This window comes from Mytilus trossulus, chromosome 2, assembly GCF_036588685.1.
Source record: "Mytilus trossulus isolate FHL-02 chromosome 2, PNRI_Mtr1.1.1.hap1, whole genome shotgun sequence".
NCBI classification, from domain to species: Eukaryota; Metazoa; Mollusca; class Bivalvia; order Mytilida; family Mytilidae; genus Mytilus; species Mytilus trossulus.
The window spans coordinates 72,167,472-72,193,351 of record NC_086374.1 but is presented as its reverse complement, the minus strand read 5'-3'; the positions used below and the strand labels follow the sequence as shown (position 1 = coordinate 72,193,351).

General features: G+C 33.0%; 1 protein-coding gene and 1 long non-coding RNA gene across 2 annotated transcripts; both read right to left on the bottom strand.

The window, feature by feature from the left end:
- Window positions 1-4,239: 4,239 nt before the first annotated feature.
- Window positions 4,240-10,946, bottom strand: LOC134707936 (ribonuclease H2 subunit B-like). Its single transcript, XM_063568109.1, has 2 exons — window positions 10,461-10,946; window positions 4,240-4,792 (listed from the first exon to the last, which is right to left on the bottom strand). The coding sequence occupies exons 1-2, from the start codon at window positions 10,926-10,928 to the stop codon at window positions 4,295-4,297; spliced, it is 966 nt and encodes a 321-aa protein (XP_063424179.1). The 5' UTR covers window positions 10,929-10,946; the 3' UTR covers window positions 4,240-4,294.
- Window positions 10,947-20,154: 9,208 nt separating this feature from the next.
- Window positions 20,155-22,550, bottom strand: LOC134707935 (uncharacterized). The gene is made up of 3 exons (XR_010105787.1): window positions 22,354-22,550; window positions 20,959-21,049; window positions 20,155-20,569 (listed from the first exon to the last, which is right to left on the bottom strand). It is a non-coding gene; the product is annotated as an uncharacterized LOC134707935 (long non-coding RNA).
- Between the last annotated feature and the right edge of the window lie 3,330 nt (window positions 22,551-25,880).

The window sequence follows — 25,880 nt, the reverse complement described above, 5'->3', positions numbered from 1 at the left end:
GACGATTTAGAAATGAGGCTCCTGATGAACGACTTTGCATTTTCTGTGATGACGGATCAGTTGAAGATGAAAAACATTTCTTGTTGTACTGTAAAGCTTACCATACTTTAAGACAATTATTATTTGAATCAGTGAACCTTGATAGACATTTTATTGATAATAGAACATTTGCTAATTTAATGACACTTCATCAAAGACAAACTGCTAAATATTTAAATTTATTTTTCTGTAAAAGAAAGGAACTTCTTTATAAGTAACAATCACATTACGTATTACAAATTTGAACATTAGGTTTAAAGTGACTTATAGGTCCAACGGGCCGGGTGTAAATTTATTTAATTACTGTATTCTTATTATGAAATATTATATATATACTACACATGTCACTATAATAAATGATATACTTATTATACTTACTTAATTATACTTTTTTCAGGCTTTGTAATAAAATGACGGGTGCCACATGTGGAGCAAATAAAATTGAGAATGGAAATGGGGAATGTGTCAAAGAGACAACTCATATAAAAAAAAACAGCAGGTCACCAACAGGTCTTCAATGTAGCGAGAAATTCCCGCACCCGGAGGCGTCCTTCAGCTGGCCCCTAAACAAATATATACTAGTTCAGTGATAATGAACGCCATACTAATTTCCAAATTGTACACAAAAAACTATAAAATTTAAAAAATACAAGACTAACAAAGGCACTATGCTCCTGACTTGGGACAGGCGCAAAAATGCGGCGGGGTTAAACATGTTAATGAGATCTCAACCCTCCCCATATACCTCTAGCCAATGTAGAAAAGTAAATGCATAACAATACGCACATTTAAAATTCAATTCAAGAGAAGTCCGAGTCTGATGTCAGAAGATGTAACCAAAGAAAATAAACAAAATGACAATAATACATAAATAACAACAGACTACTAGCAGTTAACTGACATGCCAGCTCCAGACTTCAGTTAAACTGATTGAAAGATTATGATTTCATCATATGAATATCAGGCACAATCCTTCCCGTTAGGGGTTTAGTATCATACCATCATAACATATATGAGAAGTACATAACCCGTGTCATGCCAACAACTGTTTTTTGAATAAATGTGTTTAGTTCCTATGCAAAGACCCTATAAGTGAATCAATATTGACGCCAAATAAGCAATTTTTAATAACCTGACAACAGGTCCGAGAACACAATTAATTCGTAGTGCATTTCTTTTAGAACATAAATGAAAATAAAAAAAATCCCACCTGCGCTTTCTCAAAGAAACTTTTACAGTGTGTTGTACTACTTTTGGGACAAATTATATCAAAATTATAGAAAACTTCAACGCCTCTAACTCAAAATATGGACAATTTTATGTTTAGGGCGTCTTGAAATCTTTTGACAGCTTCCGAAGTGCTCATTTTCAACCTTTTTCAGCTGGACCAAATCACTACTTTCCTTTTAAATTCTGGACCCAAATTTTTTTTACAGTTTAATTTCATCCCCCTACTTGCAATTTGAGGCATTAAACATGGACAAATAAATTTGGAAGGGGTATAAAAATTAATGGCAAGTAACCCACTGTCAACACTAGGGACTATATTTATTTGTGAACAACGAAAATCAAGGGACGACAATGGTGGTCTCGGACCAACAGTATCGCAACTATATCCCTTCTTGATAAGTCTATTTAAATCACAGTTTAAAATAAAACGGTTGACGTGAGGGCATGGCCCTCAGTCAATGGTATAAGTCTACAGATTGCACGCAATCGTATCCCAAAATGAACTTTTCTGTGTAAACAATTGTGTATGCCTCCATCAACTTTCGTACTTTCAAAAATTCGACTGGGGAGACAAAAATGGATAAAACGTAACATTTTTCATGTGACAAATCAGATTACATACAAGATCAACTTTGTACCTGCGAAGGTAAATCTTTGTACTCAAAAGCTGTGTTGTGTCCTGCGCTGAACTTGTTCGTGTCACAGAAAGGGAAGTGTGTTGTAATGCTAAATATTGAAATAATTTGATAAACTGGTGTTTTATAGTTTAGAAAATAATTCTGTAATATACTGAAGGGGAAAATATAAGCAATACGAAAGTTTCTGGATGTGAAAAGGTCAAGGCCATCTCTTCTTTTGCTACGTCAGAAGAACACACGCTGAAATGTCTTTTTTTCTTTACCAACCATTATTTTAGGTTGATAGTTTAAAAAATAGGAAAACTGGAAAAAACATGATGTACACCTCACAATCATTCCATACACTAAATATGCTTTAAATTTAGTTGATGTATTGCACAAAATATCTAAAAGAAGCAAACTTAACAAGAAAAATTAAACATATGCGGTATGGGCTTTGCTCATTGTTGAAGGCCGTACAGTAAACTATAATTGTTAATGTTTGTGTCATTTTGCTCTTTTGTGGATAGTTGTCTCATTGGCAATCATACCACATCTTCTATTTTATATTGATCCATGAACCAATGAAAATGAGGTCAAAGTCAGATGAACCATAATTTACATGCTGTAAATACAGTTGACCAATTGGATATAGATTATAAGAAACAAACTTAACCAGGTTAACTTAAGATTGACCAATGAACCATTATTCCCTTTTTATGAGGCCATGGTCAGAAGTTAATTGCCAGACAAACATATACACCTTACAATCATTTCATACACCAAATATAGCTAACCTATAGCTTATATAGTATAAGAAAGTTTGAATAAAAACAAAAACTTAACATTGAGCAATAAACCATAAAAATAAGGTCAATGTCAATTGAATTATGACAAACTGACCTGTAAATCGTAAAATATTTTTAAAACACAAAATTTATTTGACCTTTATAATGCATATACAGCAAGAAAAACAGACCAAAACACAAAATTTCACTTAAACCACTGAACCATGAAAATGAGGTCAAGGTCACATGAAACCTGCCAGTTGAACATGTACACCTTACAATCATTCAATTTACGAAAAATATAGGACCTATTGATAATAGCATCTGATATATGGAATTGTCCACAAAAATTTCACTGATTTATGAACTGAGGTTGATGTCAAGTGAAAACTGTTGTATGGGCATGATGACCTTGAAAGGTACATGACTTTTTTGTATGCACATACTAAATATAGTTATCATATTACTAGTACTCATAATAAGAGCGAAATTAAGAATACTAATTAAACTTTTACTTTTTTAAGTAACATGAATATGAGGTCAAGGACTAAGGACACGACATTCAGAAACTTTATAACATAAGGCATCTACATATATACAGGTCATCTACTTTCCAAAATATTAAGCTTTTAAGAAGTCAGCTATCAGCACTGTTGCCACTGGATCACTATCCCTATATCAAGCTTCTTTCGACAGAAGTCACAGGCTTGACAAAATTGTTTTAATTACTACTTTTCTAAAACTACACATCCTTTTGGTTTTAAAAGCAGACAGCATGGCATACATCTTCCAAGATTATGTATCTATCCCCTTAAGATCTTTTTACCATAAAAGGGATGGTGGGATACACTTTAATAACACATACATCCTTCTCTGGCCTTAAAAAATTTGATGCAAGTATCACAGCACCAATTCATTTACATCTACATCTATCATTAAATCAAATTATAACCTTTGACACGAGTCATTGTCCATTTATAAGGCCTGAGAACACAGTTATTTTGTAGTACATTTCTTTTTGACACTTAATTCAAATCAATAATAAATTGCTTCACGAGTGCAGCTGTTGCTTTTGTGCAATTCATTTTGATGTGGCATATTGAACCCCCCCCCCCCCCCCCCCTTTTTTTGGGCAAAAAAGATTGAAATGAAATTTTCTTTTTTAAAAACCCTTTTTCCAAAAAAATAATTTTCCCTCAAGATTTTCCTTACATGTTTAACCCCAGAACTTTCTGTATGTATGTGCCTTTCAGTGGTTGTTGTTTGTTGCTGTATTTCATATTTATTTTACATTTGTCATTTGGGGACCTTTTTGAGCTGACTATCACCCATTTTTAATAAAAGTACAACTGTTTTTCAAGAACTGCAATTTTTAGTGGTGTAATTTGAAGTTAAGATAAAATTCTTTTTATAATCTACCTTTTCCTATTCTGTCACTGCATTAAATGTGAATGATTTGCCAGAAAAGGATTCAGCTGTTTTAGACCTATGGATCAAGGTTATTCTTAAGGGTTGCAACAGTTGCAGGGTATAGTGGATTATAGGTGGCGTAAATAAATAACATGTTTGTATTTACAGACTTTATATAGCACCTGTGATGATTATGTATAAAGTTTGAAATTATTTCTTTGGTTTTGGGGAGAAAAAACTTGATAAACTCTTCATGCCAGATTTATCAACCCGACTTAATTTTTTCTGTGCTGTGGATACTTTTTTTTCTGTTTGAGCCTTAGGCTTGGACTGTTCTTTGCTGTAATCATCTGTTGGTGCTGAACTCCCTGTTTTCTGTTTTTTTGCAGGTGGCTCTTCGTTTTCTATCTCTTTTTTAGGGATAATAACAGGTATTCCCATGTAGTCTCTTAAAGCAATACTTAGGTCTTCAGAGATGTAATCGGAAACAACACCATGGGCAAATCTTACATAGTCTTCTCGAGATGTTACAGAAGATTTTTTACTTTTAATAAAGTTGACACTGTGAGATGAACCGCTGACACAAATATCTTTCTCTGTCATTTTGTCTGCTAGTCTATTTGCCTTTTCTTTCAGCCAAGATAGTGTCTTCTCTTTATTGAATCTGTAAGCTTTGAAGGAATCATCTCCCTTGACATCAGATATTTCCTGAAATACAAAATGAAAGATACATGTACATGTTTAATAAACCTATTATTTAAACATGTCCAAGAATTTTTGTAATATTCCTGGACTTTAACACATTTACTTAAACAGTTTAATATTATTCAAAATAAGTGGACCCTCTTTTAAAAAAGTTGTTTAAAATATAATGTACATTTTGTAACTCTCCTCTTTTTGAGTACAGCATTCTAAGTTTTCAAATGTTTTGTATAGAAGAACTATACAAATCCTTGGTATTTCTATTTTCTTTTCTACATCAGTAAAGTGACCCCTTGTCTGAGGGAGGGTTAACATTGTTCTCAACCTGATAATAACAAACACAGGTCAAAGAACAGCCTTTTACACAGGGCTTTGATACAGACCAAACAGCAAGCTAAAAAAGACCCCAAAATTATAAGTGTACACAATTCGAATAGGAAAACCAACAATATAATTTATATATCTGAAAGGGAAAATACCAATGAACAACATCATCAAACGATAACTGCTGAACGACAGGCCCCTGAATCAATCACGACAGGTGCATAAACATGCAGCGGCTATATGGATAATTTTGTTTCGCCAGCATACAATATAATTGCAGTTGAATAGAAATCCTTCAGAAGTTCTTTGTACTTTATTCTAACAATGAACATTTTTTGATAGGGAATATAAGTAAAGGGGAAAAGAAACCAATTTGTTGTTCTTTATTTCCGCTGTTATAAATTTATATCGGAGCACTGCCACTTTGGATTAATAGGTTTTATGCTAAAACATTAATATTCTCACAGATATTTACACGGTGTGGTGGGGTGCTTTTATGTTTAAAATTGTTCTATATACAGGTTAGACTGTGATTTTAAAAATAAATATTGATATCTTTTAATAATATTTACCAAAAACGGGTGCAGGAAATGGACATGATTACATTTCAGGATGCAGGGATATAATTTTTTTTTTTAAAACTGTTTTGAAAAAAATAGGTGCGGTCGGGTCTGTCGAACAAGGAATCAAATTGGTGTAGCCTAAGACTAACATTTATGAAAAATGGTTAAAATTGACTATAAAGGGTAATAACTCCTAAAGGGGTCAACTGACCATTTTGGTCATGTTGACTTATTTGTAAATCTTACTTTGCTAAACATTATTGCAGTTTACAGTTTATCTCTATCTAAAATGATATTCAAGATAATAACCAAAAACAGCAAAATTTCCTAAAAATTACCAATTCAGGGGCAGCAACCCAACAACAGTCAGGGGACTTACTTAAATAAATGATTTTCTAAATCACTGATTCAAGTAACATTATTTCCATAAAGGTTGGAAGTTAGAGTTGTCTTTCTTTATTTATCACATATTTAAGTAGTACAAAATAATCACTAGAAGTGATTTACTTTTATTGTAGCTTTAAATATAGAATACTAATGATCCAGGGACTAATTATGTTTCTAAACTTATCAGAACTAACATCTGGGTTGTCTAGGATGACCAGGTCATTTCAGGTGATGACCTTGTACTGAATCTAAGATAATGACATAAAAATCACTTGTTTAAGTATCAGTCTACAGACCTCAATTTCCTTCACAAAAATCACTTCTTTAAGTATCATTCTTTTAATATTAACCCAAACTAATTTCAACACCCCTGAACAGTGAAATTTTGATCACGAACAGTAAAATTTTATTACGTAATCTGAAAGATGAAATCTTGAACTTCACAGGAAAAATACTCCCATTGTTGGGGAAAATCGTTTAAGGAAGCTGGCTTGTCATGTTTTGGATTTTTTGTCAGATTTTTGGAATCCTCTGGTTTTATCCATTCGAATGCCTTGAAAATATTTGACCGGTGACCCCTATTTTTCTTTTTTTAAATCTTTTACACGTATAATGATAAGCCATCTGTAAAAGTCTTATGAAATTTTAATTACTTTTTAACAGTTTTTGAGAACTTCAAACTGTCAATGATAAAGCTATGAAAAGTCAAGAGAGAATACTTTCCCGCCAAATTTTCAATACCTTATATCTCTAAAACAAGCATGGTGACCTAAATATTTTTTTTGCTCTTTGGATTCCTTTATTAATTCCCTATCAATATAAACTAGTGTTTTGAAAAGTCAATTACTTTGAAACTGAGAAGCGAACTCCCTTAAGAAAGTATCATTTCATTATGTAAAGCCAATTATTATAGCATTTTTTCAACTAAAATAGAATTTTCAGCTACATGTATATGATTGCATCAAAGGCATAAACCTTGCTACTTAAAAGAAACAGAAAGTTTTGTGTTTTTTTAACTTTACTATTAATTAAAAGATATTATTTTTAACTTGTTTAAACCTATATATGTGTTTAAAATTTTGAAAAAACTACAAAATCCCAATTTGTGACAAAACCTTGAATTTGCTACTCAAATAAGTGATTTAAAAGTCACTTATTTCAGTAAGTACCCTGACTGAACAACGTGTTGTCCGATTCATCTGAAAATTTCAGGGCAGATAGATCTTGACCTGATAAACAATTTCACCCCATGTCAGATTTGCTCAAAATGCTTGGTATCCGGTCGATCCGGCCCATAACTGATCCGGCCCCAAGTCAATCCGGCCCAAAGTTGATCTTGCCCAAGTCAATCCGGCCCACCGTCAATCCAGCCCCAAGTCGATCCGGCCCCATAATAAAATATGAATAAACTATATTGATTTAAAAGGAATTTGTGACAAATTGTAACAGTATAAATGGAATTTGCAAAAAGTGTCCGATGATGGATGACAACAGCTCTAGGTAAGTGAAGTATTGGAGTACCAGTTAAAGAACTATTTTAAATCGTCTGTTTGTATAGCAGCATCCGCATATTTTAAAATATGAAGTTATTTTCCATGACAACTTTGACTTTAAATGTCATGGCGATTTTTATTTTATTTAGTTCACACACAGAATAGCTAAATAAATATTTACAGTCCAATGGAACTTATAAAATTTAGCTCATCATAAAGACTTGTTTAACCAAACATTAGTCTATAATAGGTTTGTTTATTCAACAATTGTCTTAGAATGATTGTGAACTAAGGTAATGCCACTTAATTGTTATCACTTAATTCAATCAAATCCTCATTAATTAGAGTTACATAATCAACAAGGTTTTTATAGTTTGTTTTTTTTTGTTTCTTTTGGTGTATATAATGATAATTAATTGTTTTTTTCTTTCGGGTAACATCATAAGTTTCTAAATGTATAATACTTCATGTTTTTTATTTTGTAATATTGAATATAGTCAATATATTTTCTTAAATTTGACAATATTTTGAATAGTTATGTAGTGTGTTTGTTAGTGTGTAAGATTTTAGAGAGTGAAAACTGGCATTCAGTGTCATTGTTTTGTTATTTTATTGCAATAAAGAATAATGCATACTCATATAATTCGGTTTTTTTCTCCAACATTCACATAAATATATATATGAGACAATATCTGAAAAAGTCGATTTTCCATGTCCCCAACTTCACCAGCAATTATTTTTTTATTCATTGTTATTCAACCATTGTTTTTGAAAACTTCAAGTTTCAGTATAAACTAAATTATATAATGCACCAACCCCTGACAATTAAACACTCATTCTTATATTTCTTCCAATAAAATATTGTAATTTAAATGTTCAACCCCCCCTAAAATCATGTTGTCCCCTGAGTTATCATTCAAATAATATCCAAATTAATTAAACAGGCGTCCGATTCTCACATATATGATAAATTATATAATAAACTTGCCCTTAATTTGTCTTTTTATATTATAACTATAGCATGTAATAAAATTTTGCAAATTTTAAGACAAAAAAAAAATTGTCCCCAGAGGTGATTTCCCTCCTGTTACCACTGAGTTTTTTACCTGTCGAAACGTTTACAAGACCAATAGTTATTTTCCCATTATGTATTGTGAAGAGCATCATTTCCTGAATGCATTAGTACAAAAAAATAGTTGAAAGGCGGCCAGGTTTGAACATTCAAGCCCATCCAAGGTAAGAATTTATAGAAAAATACTTATTGGTGTTCCATCCTGTTATAGCCTTTTCTTCCACTTTCTGAGAATATTTTTTAGTGTGCACCACAATATTAAGTGTTTTTATATCATCTTTTTAAAAACTATAGGACACAGAAAATACACTTACATTTAATGTGATAAAAAGGACAAAAACTATCGCGTAATTCCTTTCTGTTACGTTCTGTCATGTTACCTGATAAAAAGTAACAGCATAACCATCATTAGTAACATGAAGGATATTAAAGACATTTTCACTGAAGAATCGAAGAGTTAATCTACTATATGTCAACCATTTCATTTAATGTTTAATATAAGTTATCACCACCATATCAAATAAATTTTAAAATAATATACAGTATATTGAATAACAAAATAGGGTTTTTGCTTTTGATAACAGCAGAGAACATTGTGCAATTTAAGTATAGTAGATAGTAACAGAAAAGAATTTATTTTAGAATTTTTCATTACCTAGGCAGATTTTTCATCTTGCAAATACAGTTTCAAAGACTAAATGACATTGTTTGCTGTTATCTTCAATTGTGACCAATCTAAAATGAAGTATTTTTCTTAAACTTTAAAATAAAGCAGAAAAATCCTTTCTGTTACCAACTCTGTCCTGTTACCGTTGTCCTGTTACTCAAGATTCTTTCATGTTACCGACATACCAAACTATATTTAAGTATATTTCTAAACCTTTTGTATTGCAAATGTTAAAATCAATAATTGGCATTTGATAAACTATTGCAGGATATACTAGTAAACCACAAATAATGTCTTAAACTTATTCCTTATTCCCATTAGAAACTTTTTAAAATTGATTCCCTTTGGTAACAGGAAAGAACTGGATTTTTTTGTACCATTTTTAAAATTGCCATTATTTCCTTATTAAACAATTGTTTGAATTACAGACAACAGTTCCTAGATCCCAAATGTGTGTTCTTCGATTTGTGCTATTGAGATACCGTGTTTAAAGAATTTTTTTTTGGTTTTTTCTTATTGCCAAAAAATCGACTTTTTCAGATATTGTCTCATATACTAACATTTTTACACTGCCACTTATTGTAAAGGGGTCACACTTGCAACACTACAATAACATATACAGGAACTTGCATACGCCATACAAAGGTACATGCATAATATTTGCTCAAGAACAAATGCACTATCTCATTCTTTCATATACGTTTTAATATAATAATACCCAATAATCTTGAAAACTTGTAATAAAAACATAATCAACCTAGTTGGTTTAATATACTCATCTAAAGAAAATATTTTTCAAAGGCCTTTTTTGATTTTTTTTACCGTACACCTTTAACATTATATTAAAAAACATCATAAAAATTTATGAATTACAATTAATATATATCTTTATTTTTATTCCTTATAAATATATTTTTTATTCATGTTATTGGGGCCAGATCGACTTTACATACTGGCCAGATCGTCGTGGGGCCGGATCGACGTGGGCCGGATCGACTTGGGCCGGATCGATGTGGGGCCGGTTGGACCTGAAAGCAAAATGCTTTGGTTTTTTAGTTAAAAAAGGAACTACTATCATGATTATGGGAATAAACTTATGAATACTTCTTGACTTTTCATAGCTTTATTCCAATGGATAGTGGTTTATATAACATTGTCATTGATATACCTTTAACAGTGACATCCCACTTGTGTTGCAAAGTCTCCTACATTCTGGAAAACTGTCATCAACAACTATTTGATCTAATGTCATGAATTTGCCAGATTTCTCCTCTTTCTGCAGGTACGGCAAAACCAAAAACAGTGGATCGATAGGAGTTGTAAACAGAATTTTTCCATCTTTAAGGATTTCATTGTCAATTATCCATGATCTAAATTGTTGATTAAAACTCTGTAACTCATAAACGTCTGTGTCATTTCCAGAAAACAAAAACAAAGCCCCCTTTTCGGTTTTCGGATGTTTTAACTGGTAAAATTTTGGATTTTCTTCTGGATCCTGGTTAGTCTGAAGGGTTTTCTTGTTAATTAACATGACCCACTGGTCTGGTTCTTTTTCGGTTATTCCGTTGCATTTCGATTTCTGTTCAGTAGTATTTTCTTTGGAAGTATTTGCTCTTGATGATCTTCTTGGTGGCATTCTGCAAAAAAAAAAATCGCGGGGAAATTTTAGTTAGAAATGTTTCTTTATTCGATTGCAAAACAGGTAATTTTAAACAGAGTTGTGATTAAGATTTTTGGTCTCACTAATTAGCGACAAGAAGAATTTTAGAGACAAGAAGCGTCAAAAAGCAACAAGAAGAAGAATATAAGCGACAAGAAGAATAATATTAGCGACAAGAAGAATAATATTAGCGACAAGAAGCGACAAGGAACTATTTCTAGAGGTGGCAGATTTAATAAGAATTAGGATTTAATTTAGGACTATATAGTTTGGGCCCTGTTGACCAATTTAAAAACCGGTACCAAAATTAAAATATCCTTGAAATGCAGTGTTTGATTCAGCATACCAAAGTACAGACAGAATTAATCATTATGTTGTTGAAATCAAACAAAAGTTTAATATTCGACCTTTAGCATTAAATATGATCAAATATGGCCCTAACTAACTTTGAAACGAGGCCTTAAGTCTAGAATACAAATCATAGTTCGATTCAGCATACTTCGAAATTGAAATTTTGAAAGAGTAATTTTGTCCACAACTGGCCAACTTGGCAAAACAATTAATTTTACAATGACTTTAGGTTTTTGAAAGTATGAAGAAGCCAAATAAATTATGTTTACATAAGACTTATAAAGGAATTAAGAAGGTACCAAGAAATAAGTTTACATAGGACAAAAAGAAATTGATAGTATTTCAATGAGTGCGTAGACAAAGGGAATATCTTTGGTTATCTTGCTTGCTGAACAGAAAAGTCATTGTTAGGTTATGTAAACTACCCTACTTTAAGCATGTTAAGAGTAGACTAGTCCGACAAATGACACATCTTTCTGTCTGTAGGACCAGGCTTCTTCGAAAGGAGGGTAGTATACCTTACCTAACAATGACTTCACGGTTTAGCTAACAACTTGGCCCGCGGCAAGCTAACCAAAGAGAATTATAGTTATCCCGTACCATTGTAAACTCGTACCAACGTCAACTCGTACCACATTTTAAAAACTCGTACCAATGCAAACTCACCAAAGATATAACCTTTGCCTACATACTCAATGGAATCGACTGTGACTAAAAACTTGAATACATTTTAACAGACAGTGGTCATGTTTAATTGTTGATGAATATTGTTTTTCCTAGATTCACATTTGGTAACATTTGGTCAAGTAATTTCAGAAAAGATCTTTTTGTAATTGCGGACGCCAAGACAATACATGATTCTCACACGACCCCTCGACACAGGTGATCTTATATATGATCTTACAGCGATTTGGGTTGATAACCAGTTGAAATTAAGCCACTTTTTGTGTGTGTAGATTTTTATTGTTTTAAACTGTTATGACCTTTTAAAGTTAAATGTAGGTGTTTAATTAAAGAATTTCTTTTTAAACTTATATACTTGTTTTGTACTCAATTGGTAGTATGAAGCTACAAGAGTTTAATTTTTGAAATTGAAGGCACAATTAACAAAGCAAACGGTAGTTTCAAATACTTTTAAATGGATTTTTAAGGATAATGTACCCTTGTGTTAATCCCATGCTAAACATAACAAAAATCTCTGTCCAAAAGTCTTTGGATTTTCTGCAAAAATAGTGATTTTATTTTCACCAAATTCTCTTTTTCTACTAAATACAATAATGAAATATAAATAATAATGCTTTGCAAGAAGTTTCTCCTTGATATATGTACAAAATTATATCTCTATTAATCAGTGTCTGTGCTGTTTTGATACTATTGCAGTTTGCACATTTCATAATTGACAGGCCACAGAAGGGGTCATAAACCATACACGAAAAGATAAAATATCGATCTAAGTACTTAATTTGCATATCTAAACCCCCACCCTGGCTTGTTTTTTAGGAGAGTGTCTAAAAATTGTCGATTACAGACAGCCGAGTACGCATTTTATGACAGGATCAAATCACCAGCACAGAACGTTCTCTCGCAGGACAACCATACCCACCGTGATTGAAGGTTGTTTGGGACTATGACAGCCATCTTGCATGCAAAACCCCCATGGGCATTTTAAAAAGTTGGCAGGTATGAGTATACTCGTTTGAATTGTTTTACATTAGTTATTTCGGGATCTTTTATAATAGCTGACTATACAGTATTTGTTACGCATTGCTGAGGGTCAGACAGAGGCGGATCCAGGATTTTGGAAAGGGGGAGCGAAGTTTTTAAAGATCGCCTATATATATATAGCGGGGCGAGGTGAAAAAAATTTGGAAACGCATAAAATTAGTGTAATATGCACTTTTCAGACGGTTCCTGGCGTGGGGCATGTATACTTTAGTTGCTGTAAAGTGTAAGGATTGGACATTTTCGATGCTGTATTCTCTTTTTTAATTGTCTATCATAAAATGATTGTATGGATCCAAATCTATGAATTGATATGTGATGTGGGACTTGTCAATAAAAAATAGACATGGAAAATTATCGCCGTTTTGTTATAAGTTAAGTTATCATAACCTCACAGATTTCTTGTTGTAAACAAGATATACGCCGGGTTTTTCAATGAAATTAAAAATACGGCCGGCATCAGTTAAAAAAAAGACAAACAAGCAATATCCAATCCAAATGTTTGGTTGATATGTTTCACCCAACAAAGTTAAGGGAAGTGAGGGCTTCCAAATCAACCAAGGGCTACGAATGAGTCTAAAATGACAACGAATTTATGAATGACGGTCGACAAATGGAGACATAATTAAAGGCCAAACCCATCAGACAGGTTGCAGTCTCGTCTTGAAAAAAATATTTAATATATCAGTTCGACGAAACATACATTCTGGCCACAAAAAAATATGCCCGTTTTTATTCATCATGTTCATTTTATGCTAAATATTTTTTTTTAATGGAAATTTTTGTTTTTAATAGCAAAAACAGTGGACAAGGTTTTGTTTTCAATCCAGATACAGCCAGAATTTTTGTTTAAGGCAAAAATCAGAGTTTTTTTTTTCTCTAAAATATCTCAGACTGTCTCCTCAAATCAAATGTTTCGTACCTTAGACTTTAAATATATCTAGAGCTTATACTAACTGGGGATCATTATGCAGCTATGTTATTTTAAAATAGGCGGGGGCGTTTGGGGTTAGGGAGCTACCATTTGATTTTTTTTTTTGGGGGGGGGGGGGGGCTAGGATGAAATTTGAAAAAACAGGCAGGACAGGAATTTTAAGTAAAAACAGGCAGGATGAGACATTTGCAAAAAAAAAAAAAAGTCAGGATGACAATGTAAAAAAAAAGCAGGACCGGATAGAGTGAAAAATTAAAAAGACAGGACAGAGATTACAACTACAAAAATGCAGGACAAAATTTTTCATCCTAGCCCCCCCCCCCCCCCCCCCCCCCATAAAAATCAAATGGTAGCTCCCTTAAATATGTTTTCGTAGCTAAATAATATTGCCGTTAAACTTTTTTTCGTTATAGTGTAATAGTCTATATAGTCTAGAGTAGAGTGTTTGGTGGAATAGGGCAATATAAGTTAATGCGTTCTTGCTCAATCCTGTGTCGCTTTAAATGATTGCCATGATCCTTAGCCTAAGCAATGTGCTACTGTGATTTGAATTTCAAAATGACTAAGCGACGGTTTTTTTCGACGCACGGGTCAACTCCACCATAGAGAATCACATGATTTTAACAATAAGTAAATTCTAGCGAAAAATATCTTTATAAGTAAAGAATTGTCATATAAAAATCAAATACTGCAGTACACGGGAAATGACAAAGTTCACAAAGTATAAACTGATTAATCATTAACCCCCCCCCCCCAAAAAAAAAAGCCCGAACAAAGGGGGGCGTACGCCCTCTTCGCCCCCCCCCCCTCTGATCCGCCACTTAGCGACATGTTATAATCTGTTAGCTAATTAGTGACATTTTATCTATATTCATAATGTATGTTCTTAATTGTCATAATCAGATTATCATTCAATATTTATTCTTCAAGTTCTAAAAATAGTTTGATCTTTGTCAGTGAACAATATCACTCAAATTAATTGTTATTTGTTATGTCTATTCTTGTCAATTCAATTGTGTATAAATACTTGCTTATAATTTTGATAAGGAAGATTTGGACTCAGGACTTTACACTAAACATAGTCCATCTGTAATAAAAGTATTCCAGGATGAGTATTGGTTTATGCATCGCTAGTTCCAGCGTGTCCGTAGTTAGTTTTCACCAGAGTCAGAGCAATCGTTCGTTGTGTGATCAGGTACATCACACAGATTCAATAATAAGAGGCCATCCATTCAGGCTCTTGTTACACAACCTTAAAAGTCATCAGTTTACCCGGTGACACGACGACGACGAAAACATGATTTATCAATATATCACCCTCAAAACTGTTAGTGGTCATATAAAATTTTGACCCCCCTTTTTTTTAAATTTGAAGATTTTCGTTATGTTTCTCGTTGGAATTGTTTTACATTGTCATTTCGGGGCCTGTTATCGCTGACTAGTCAGTATGGGCTTTGCTCATTGTTGAAGGCCGTACGTTGACCTATATGAGTTGTTAATGTCTGTGTCATTTTGGTCTCTTGTGGATAGTTGTCTGATAGCAATCATACTACATCTTCTTTTTTATATTTTCAGGAAAAATATTCAAATTTCAGACAGTTCCATAAACTTGTTTTAGACTCTCTTCGGCCCCAAAAAATTTGAAGATTACTTTCTTTTCAGGAAAAATATTCCAATTTCAGAGAATAATAATTTTGGACACTTTCAAGTTTTTTTTAACATGAGGGAACAATTACCGCCAAAATAAATCCGATCTCTCCCTTTGTGGTATGAAACCTTGTAGTTTGTGGGGAGGGGCAATTACTCCGAAATTCAATCCCTACCCTCCTTTTGTGTAAAGGAACCTCATGCAAATTTATGTACAAAAATGTAGTTACTATTTTAAGGTCCATATACCACAGACACTTGTGGTTCGACTATCCATATAAATATTTATATGTATAGTCGACCTTCCTATGGATAGAGACAAGTGCCTGTGGTCTATTTTTATGGATAGTCGACCTTCCCATGGATAGAGACAAGTGCCTGTGGTCTATTTTTATGGATAGTCGACCTTCCCATGGATAGAAACAAGTGCTTGTGGTCCATACACTAAAAACACAAGTTATTGTCTGGAAACAAGAAAAATGTTTGTTACTTGCCCCTTCTTCCTGCATGTTTGTGGCAATTACCCCAAACATAATCCTAGCCTTAATTTTGTAATACGGAGGTCGAACCTTGTGGAACAATTTCAGAGATAGTCATACACGTACATATAAGTTTATTATACAGAAACTACTAAAATTCTCGCTTTTGTTCCTAATTCCAAAACTGTTGGTACCATAACCCCAAAATAAATCACGACCTTTCTTTTGTGGTATTTAATCTTCTGGTAAAATTTCATAAAGATTCATTCACTTATACTGAAGTTATTGACCAGTAACCAATTGTGTCTTCGGACAAGGACGACATGATAGCATTATACCGACTCAAAATTATTTTGCAGTTATATACAATAATTTCAGTGGTGATAAGCTAATTTGTTGAAATGCAGTGAAGAATTAAATGCTATTTTAATGGTGACAAAATGATAATAAAATGCTTCGCTGAGCGAAGCTTGATCATGCGACCGCAGAGATCAAACCCTGAACAGTTGGGCAAAAAAGAACATATTCGCGCTTGAAACAGGTCTGAATTTGGACTGTGATTGAATATTTGACACATTATAGGTTTCTTACACTGCATAAATGTAGTCAAAGAACTAAGAATTGGTTATATGATTTGAATTTATATTAAAAAAAAATTGCGTTTGTGCAATACACTATGCTATTTCCAATAGATCGACCCTCTACCCCCGAAAAAAAAATACCTCCCTTTTTTTGTCTTGCTTTTGTGCAATACACTATACGGTTGCGTATTGCCCCTCCCCCTTTTTGCAAAAATTATTTATATTTCTTTATAATTTCTGAAATCTGAAAAAAAAATCCCTCAAGATATGGTTATAAATTCAATTCATATTTTCAATGAAGTTTACAACCATAATTACCATCACCGATTTTAATCAAATTCTCATATTTGATTTATAACAATGTAAAACATTTATCCAAAACCATATTAAGTCTGAAATAAACAATAAACAGAGCATGGGGATGAAAAACGTAGCTTCGTTTCGTGTGTATTTAGCATACGCCATCTAATAATCTATCGAGTTGACCTCTAAAGTCATCCGATGACCATGTAAGCGATGTACACATAAGCATAGATATAAATAGATAAAGCAAACTCGTGCTGTTGGATTTTTCGGGGTCTATTTAATTTCATATTATAGATGAAAAATAAATGTTTATCACCGTTTTTACCTGTATAAGAATGATTGTTTGTGGATCGAATCAGTCAATCATATGATTTACCTTTGTTTCACTTTCAATGTTGGCATTCTTTTCCTTTAAATAACTGATCATAACTTAACACATACAACTCAAGTGTTATCCATCGCTAGCTAAGGGGTTAAATTGAAGTTCACATGAATTCGGATTAAATGATGTCGAATATTTACTTGCTAGTGAATAATTTATTATCAATGTTTTTAAGCTTGTTTTGACAAAAAGTGAACCATACTGGCTGCTCATTGAGAATTATTATTTCACTATATGCATTTCATTAATTATTGAGCAAATTAATAATATATTGTATTTTTTATAGATCTCGTAGCTAGTGCCCCTTTAAACTTCTAAAAATCAATTGACAGCTAATCACCTCAATACAATACAACAATTCTCTATACATAATTTAAAAGCAGTGTAAGGAAGGTAATCCAAATATACACAACATTGTACTTAAAAAAAATTGGATTGCCCCTCCTCCTTTTTTACACTTCTTTTAAACTGTTCATTAATCAGGAAACCCTTGTTTTATTCCCTAGTTCCTAAATGGTTTAAACCAACAAATAAAGTCAATCCTTACCATCCCTTTGTGGTATAATTTCAGAGAGATTCATGCACGGTCCCACAAGTAATTGTCTGGAAACTAGAAAAATACTTATTAGGAGTCGGTCATTTTTGGACCCATAATTCCTAAAATGTTCAGACTTTCCCCCCCAAATCAATCCTAAACTTCCTTTTGTGGTTATAAATCTTGTGTTTAAATTTCATATATTTCTATTTTCTTATACTAAAGTAAGTAAAGTTATTGTGCAGAAACAAATGTCATCAGAACACGAGGTGATACCAATATACATGACTGCAAAAAAATGTCATTAAAAACACATCACCACATATGTAACTCTAACAATAACTTAACAAACTTGTCCGTGTAAAATGTAAAATTGCCCCAACTTCTCGGCAACTTAAGAGCATCAAGTATTATTGTACAAGACACAGAAGTATTTTATACTAACCTCCTTAGCTCTAAATAGATTTGTGTTTTTGGTTGCCGTCATTCGTGTTTGTCCAGCAATTGCTTTTATGAATGTTCATGGACTCTTTCCAGAAACTGATCACATGCAATTCTAAGGCTTTTGAAAGAACAAGCAGTCTGTGATTATTGCATGGCAATACATAATCCCTACCAGTAAAACATTCACTGTATTCAGAGTGGATTTAGTGGGAAAACCCCCCCACCCCTTTGTTCGTTGATTATATAGGGAATCACTGAAGCATGACAAAGAGTGCATAAAACTGAATATTGAGTGAATTTTCCAAGGATCATAACTGGACAGACTAATAAGGCCGGAATAAAATTCAAATTTGATCTCTAACTTGTGATGATATTATATCCCAATTATAAAATAAACATGGACAAGCATGACAAACAACAGGCTATAGAGAGCCTGAATCGCTCACTTGTATTTCAGAGAAGATTTTTAAATGTTGGCAAACTTGATGAACAAATTGTGTAAGATTGGCTTTAACGAGCAATAACTCCGGGGTTAATTGACAATTATGGTCTTATCAACTTTTTGTACATCTTACTTTGCTGAACATTATTGCTGTTTACAGTTTATATCTATCTAATACAGATGCATCTTGACCGGTTGGTCAATTTTATCCCATTTCAGATTTGCTGACACCAAGTGATGGCATAAGCTTACAAAGGTCCCTGGTGAGCTAAAAAGTGTGAAAAGCTGATTGAGTGAATATTTTGAGTCCAAAGATCATGACTTTGCACAAAAAAAACCCAACTCACTGGAACAGAAATTGAACTTGGTCTGATAAAGCCATATACCAATTATCAAATCCAGCATCTTCAAATGTTGGAAAACTTAATATCTTACAAACTGAATTAACAAATCGGCGAACAGACAGAGTGCAAACCTACAGTCCCCTTTGTCTTTGTTGGTAGGAGACTATTAAAACCAGATGTTTTCAGAAGTCACAGATGATGCCTCCATTTGCATTTAACTTTGGTTACAATTGTGTAAATGTTAAATAACATTTGCTAAACACTCGACTTAAATTTAAACAATTTTCTATTTGAAAGGACATAACTGTAGAATGGTAAAAGTGACCCCAAAATTTAAACTTAATCTGTGTTTTTATAAGAATTATAGCATTGTCAACTGTGAACAAGCATTCTAGGAGTATAATGGCAATACAGTACCTTTGGATTCCGTCAAAATTCATTGTATAGGAACAAAATTCTAATTTGATCAATAACTTGTCATGGTGTCAACTTTATACCAATTTTTAAATCACTATATTTAAGCACATATTTTCTAAGCCAAGGGACCATAACTCTGAAAAATCATCAGACTGGAACAAAATTCTATGGTCAACTGTAAATAGTCATGATAAAACAATATCCCAAATATCAAATATCAAATCAACATCTTCAAGCACGAGGAAAAAGTGTTGAAAACTGATTTCCATGACTGACAGAATTGAGATGGAGAAAGACAGTAAGAGTGCAAACCTAAAGTTTTCGTCAAATAACTCATAAGATAAATAACAAGATAGAGATTGCAAATTTTTCCATTTGTAAAGGAACAGAACTCTTCCTTTGGCCTGATGCTCACATTTGTTAGGCTACATTTTGTTTGTGGGTGGGTAATGAGTTTCAATTTTATGTGCAACCTTCCAAATTTTTTTTTTTTAATACAATGTATGTCTCAGTATGCTTCTGCGAACACAAACTTCATAAATAATCTCTGAAACAACATTTTCCCTATATATATATATATATATATATAAAATAGTAAAAAAAAACCATACAACTGCATTAAATAGTAAGTACATTTGTGTACATTTATTTTACATATTTCCAATACAAGACTTAACATTCATCTCAAAATGAGTATTAAAATGTAGTATGAATAAAAACACAGAAAATATGTGTAATGAACATCTGATCCGCTAACAAAGTCTCTAAAAAAGTTGGTTGACAATTTCATCTAAAAATTTCAAGTATATTAAAAGTTTCTTCTGTGAGGTAAAAATATAAATATCTACACAAAACACTATCTACATGATCCGCCAAACAACATTTATGTCTATATGATGGTGACTACAATGAGACGAGATCGTTTATTTCTTCTTTCCCTTTGCTGCTTTCTTTGCAGTCTTTTTTGCTCCTGCTCGCTTTACTGCCTTCTTTGCTCCTTTCTTGGGAGATTTCTTTGGAGCTTTTGCCTTGGCTAAAAATAGACAAAGTATCATTAATTAAAATACAAGATTACAACCTAAATAATCAATATTGCATTTATTTACAATTTATTTCAATGTAGGTATCAGGGTTGTTTTGTTAATATTCCTGTTGTACTCTATATCTTCCTTTTATCAATTAACTTCACATTGGAATTTTTATCTTATATTTTTGCAATATATACAAATTTAACACATTTTTTATTTGGAGAAGCAACCATTTTTTATATTTTTCTAATTATGATGCGACGGTAGGCTGATCTTGAAATTCAGCTTTATTAAGTCAAGTGTGTTTTTAAAAATATTTTCAACCTTCAATTCTCATTCTCAACAAGTATGACTTTTTCAATTTAAGCTCAAAGGCTTATGACCAATAACATACCTGCACTATCACCAGCAGGTGCGGGATCACCAGCAGCTGCGGCCTTCTTAGGTCTTCCTCGTCCTTTTGTAGCTGCCATTATGAGCGATAACTAAAAACACAAAATTATTCAAAAGTTATGTATTTATTCATGTTCACACATTATATGATGACAAATATGGCTGTTAGAATTCATGAATTTTACTAACTTGGGCAAATAAGCATTTTGTAGATTAACATGTGCAACCTAATAGTTGTTTTCCTATTAATATACCTGTAAGGAATGTATAGAAGTTAAAATATTTAGAATGACTATAAAGAATGTTGCAAGTACTTTCCCCTCTTCTGCTTCAGGTGCCATATTTGAACTTAACTGCAGTGTTCGACGAAAGATTCTTGTCAGAGAAGTTCTCCATGTGTAACAGTTGTTTGCTTGAATACTATATATACATGGGTTTTACTCATTGTTGGAGGTTGTTAGTTGTTAACTGTTAATTTCTGTGTCATTAAGAATCTCGAAGATATGCAGACATCAGGATAATAAAACAAATTTCATGTTGACCCAAAAAAAGCAAACCATTCATTCTGTTGGAGTGCCATATGGAACTCTCCCCTAACCCTCAATCACACAATGGAATGGAGTTGACATGGTAGCGTTGACATCAGTCATCAACATGTAAAATTCTAGACAAATTTGACGTCTAGAAACAGCTGAAAAAGGCTTTTATAAATTTTGGCTTTTATGCCATCCTGCGATGATGCAAGGTGTAAAAGTAAAAAATATATAATAGCCTTTCAAGATGTCATCATCTTTTGGACTAGTAAAATTCATTATATGTTTACATGTATCATTTTCTGCATTCAATTCATAAATCATATTCATAACTATTTTTTTCTCTCTATTTTTTAAGTGATGGATAAGACAAAAAAAAAAAATCCATAATCAAATGTGTAGTTTATAAAAAATGAAATAGTTAAACATTTAAATGGTGGGCGAAGTTGCAGAATAATCTCTCCCAAAATTGTCTGCAAAAGAATTTTTAATGCCTCATCAGAAATACTCATACATGTAGTCTCTAACAAAACATATAAAACAGCATTTTAATTATTGTCTTTTTTTAGAAAAAAAAATCCGATTCACGCATGCTTTTTTGTTGTTGTTGAAATAAACAAACCTTTCCTGCAACATAAAATACTGAATTTACACAAGCTGATTGTTCAATGGCGGACAAAAATATTGACGTCCTGATCAAAACATAACAGAATAAAAGGAGATGATTGGGTAAAATGAAAGTGAAAGCTACACACAAGTAACGAAGTGCAACAAAATTATGATTTCATATCCTGTTAGAAAGATTCTTTGTGACAATTGGGTGCAAATATGCAGTTATTTTGCATTTCTAATTTACCACTTACCAAATTACTTCAAACTTGATAACTGTATAGACGCTAACGGTTGAAAAAAAGAAATCAACACCTAAGAGCGGGCTTTGAAAGTTGATCCAATCAAAAAGTATGTTACATTGACAAATTTATTTATACCCAATCAAACCTTTCGTTGAAAAATTGTATACGTCATTTTGACCGACGCGCCCTTTGACACAGCGTTTGATTGGCTGAATCGGGTCACCAAAACCAAAAATAGAATGCGGTTATTTACTATTTGGTTACCGTAAATATATAAAAAAAACTATCTAAATATTTGACTCAGGTCAAAGCGAGGCGAGGATAACCAACTTGTGATCAACCAACTTGTCAAGTGCCCTGTGTTTTCTCGGACGTCCGCGTTCTTACCTAATTCATGAAAATGTATACATCCAACTCTTGAAGATGTTGCTGTAAATTAAAGAATATGTTGCTTAAAAATTATTTGTAGTAGAGATCGAATGCATGAATGGAAAATATGTTAAAAATATCTCTTTTCTTAATTTTTTAGGCGGTAAAAACGAAAACACATATACGAAGTATTGCTGTTGTTATATATCTTATTGTACAAGAAAACACGTAATAAGTCATGGAAAGAGATACATTTATATTCCTAGTTTTCAGTGGCGGATCCAGACCTTTCCTTGAGGGCGGGGGGGGGGGGGGGGGGGGGGGGGGGCAGTGGCGGATCCAGGAATTTTCATAAGTGGGGGCCCACTGACTGACCTAATAGGGGGCCCACTTTAGTCACGCTTCAGTGATTCCCTATAAAAGCATCACCTCCTCCAAAACGTTTAAATATATAGTCTTATAAGAATATGAATGTTGTTTAATTTATATATTATATGTTTGTATTAATGATTGTCATGTTTGTCCTGGTAACAATCCAATATTTGGATTTTACACCAATAAAATGATTTTATTTGATTTATAAAAGCAACCAAATTTCCCCCCACGAAATGGGGGACGGACCCCTCCCCCTGGATCCGCCTATGGTTTTACTTGAAAAAAAAATAGTTGCCCCCATTCATTATGATGCTGTTTTTTCTTCTGATTATTGAAAAAAATGTATGTTCGGTTTATCATATGAGGTCTTTCGGACATGTTGTTTATAAAATTTGCCTAATATTTTGGTCGGCTATCGGAATATCCACCGTTTGAATATTAAACAACAATAATATGACAACATATTTTATTTTTTACATTATGTTATTTAGATTGTTCCAAAACACTATATAGTCAAATGTGTAGTAATGCTGTTGATTAACTTACGGATCAATGAATAGGTTAAATGTCCCCTGAATGTATTTCAAATTTCAAAATTCCGTCGGAATTAGAAATTTGAAAGACTGAGGTCTTTCATCTTTACTCAAATCTACAGCACCACAGTCTTGTGTGTACTTCTATGTTTTATTTCGGAACTAAGTCTTAAAATAGCCTAATTATAAATGCCTATGGTCAGCGATGTATTAAACTAAATTTTGACTAAGTAATGGAGCACATAGATATCATAATGTAGATGTATAATATATCATTTTATTCAGATTTATATTCAGAGCGTTTATAAATATTTTCTAACTTTTCAGTTGTGAGTCACGAATAGAACAAATCTAGTTCTAAAATAAGAACCAGTTAGAAAGGGAAAAATAAGGGTCTGGTATGCCGGGTCCTTTATTACTATATTCTTTAAAAAAAACACCACACATTTTCTTAATTCCTTATCCCATTATTCTGTCACATAATTTTTTTGTGGCATAATTTTGTCCTTTCCATATTCCGTACCTGTATTCTACACTATTTGTCCATTATTCCCTATTTTGCAAACGAGTGGTGCCCCCGTCACCTTATGCCAAAAAAATAATCGCCCTTTAAAATTCAAGCGAATTCCATTTAAGATGGTCCATCATTGGAGTGACATTACCTATTGGTGCATGACGTTGCATGCTGCCCTTCTGTGATCTTTTTCAATATTATTTGTTTTTGTACTACGGTGTTAGGGGACCAAACTGAAGAGCAGTCATCAAGGGTTGATCGTACCATAGACTTTTAAGCCAAATTTGTGTTTCTTCCTGATTTATTTTTAAGTTTCTTCTGAAAAAGCCTATAAGAGCATGTTTGCTGTGTTGATGGATTCTAAAATGTGGCCTAGTATACATAGCTATGTTTGTATGGTGACTGTTATCTTGTAACAGTTAGAGAGTTTGGTTGTTCTAGACGGCCATTGCAAGTTTTTTCCCCATTTGGCTAGGCAGTTTAATTGATTTTGTAGGATGATACAATCTTGCTACTCTATTATCTTGATCTATATAAAAGAGGGACGAAAGATACAAAAGGGACAGTCAAACTCATAAATCTAAAACAAACTGACAACGCCATGGCTAAAAATGAAAAAGTCAAAAAGACAAACAATATTACACATGACACAACATATATAGAAAACTAAAGAATAAACAACACGAACCCCATCCAAAACGTGGGGTGATCTCAGGTGCTCCGGAAGGGTAACTTGGCGGCAGATCCTGCTCCACACGTGGCACCCGTTGTGTTGCTTATGTGATAACAAATCCGGTAAATAGTCTAATTCTGTAGGTCACATTTATGAAAGGGAAGGAGATTGTAGTTACGACGTAAGGAACATATCCGATATCATTTTTGAAACGGTTATTCCATAACGATCAACCAACCAGCTCGTGATGGCGTCCGTAAAATTTACGATGGGATGATTTCAACTTAACCGTTTGGAACTCTAGGTTTAATAGCTTCCTTAAGATACAGTCTGTGATTTGCGAACAAGCAGCCGCGTGTTTTGATCATTTAACTGTTTATTGCAGGAAGATCATTTATGAATACCAGGAAAAGAAATGGCCCCAAGACTAAGTCCACTTACCGTGGCACAGGTATATTTGACCAGATACCTCCTTATCAATGACAACCTGTTGCATTTTAATTTTAAGGAAGGCTGATACCCAATTCTAGGTATTTCCTAGTGTGGTGCTGTTACGAAGATTACTGAGTAATTCATGACTTAATGTCAGAAGTTGTGTCACAGCGGCGATTTGCTCTGAAGACAAGCTGGTTGTCCACTAATATGTTATGTGTCCAGATGTTTTTCAATGTTACTTCGTGACAAGTTAACAATGTGTTCTAAGAGTTTAAATATTTTGAAACATATACAAGTTAGGGAGACAGGTCTGTAGTTACTGGAGTGGCTAGGTATTTTTAGCTTTTCTTAAAAATAGGAATTACATTTGCCTGTCTCCAGTCTGATGATACATGTGATTCTCCTTTAAACTAAGATCTTTAAAAACTTTGAAGATGTAGCATAAATGAAACAATAAGGATCAATAAGATGTGGTTCAAACTCAGATGTATTATTTATAGAATGCGCGCTGGTATTTCATCTAGATTTGTGACTTTAGAAGATTTATAAAAAAAGGTTGTTCTATGTAATTTTCTGACATAAATGGATAGTTGGTATTTGGTCCGAGTTGATTTGATCCAAGTTGAATCTGGGCCGA

Bases quoted from the DNA above. Each gene is read 5' to 3' on its own strand.
- LOC134707936 (XM_063568109.1), bottom strand. From the start codon at position 10,928: ATGCCACCAAGAAGATCATCAAGAGCAAATACTTCCAAAGAAAATACT. The intron at 4,793-10,460 runs GTATATCAATGA...TTTGTATTTCAG, and splicing joins GTGGGATGTCACTGTTAAAG to GAAATATCTGATGTCAAGGG.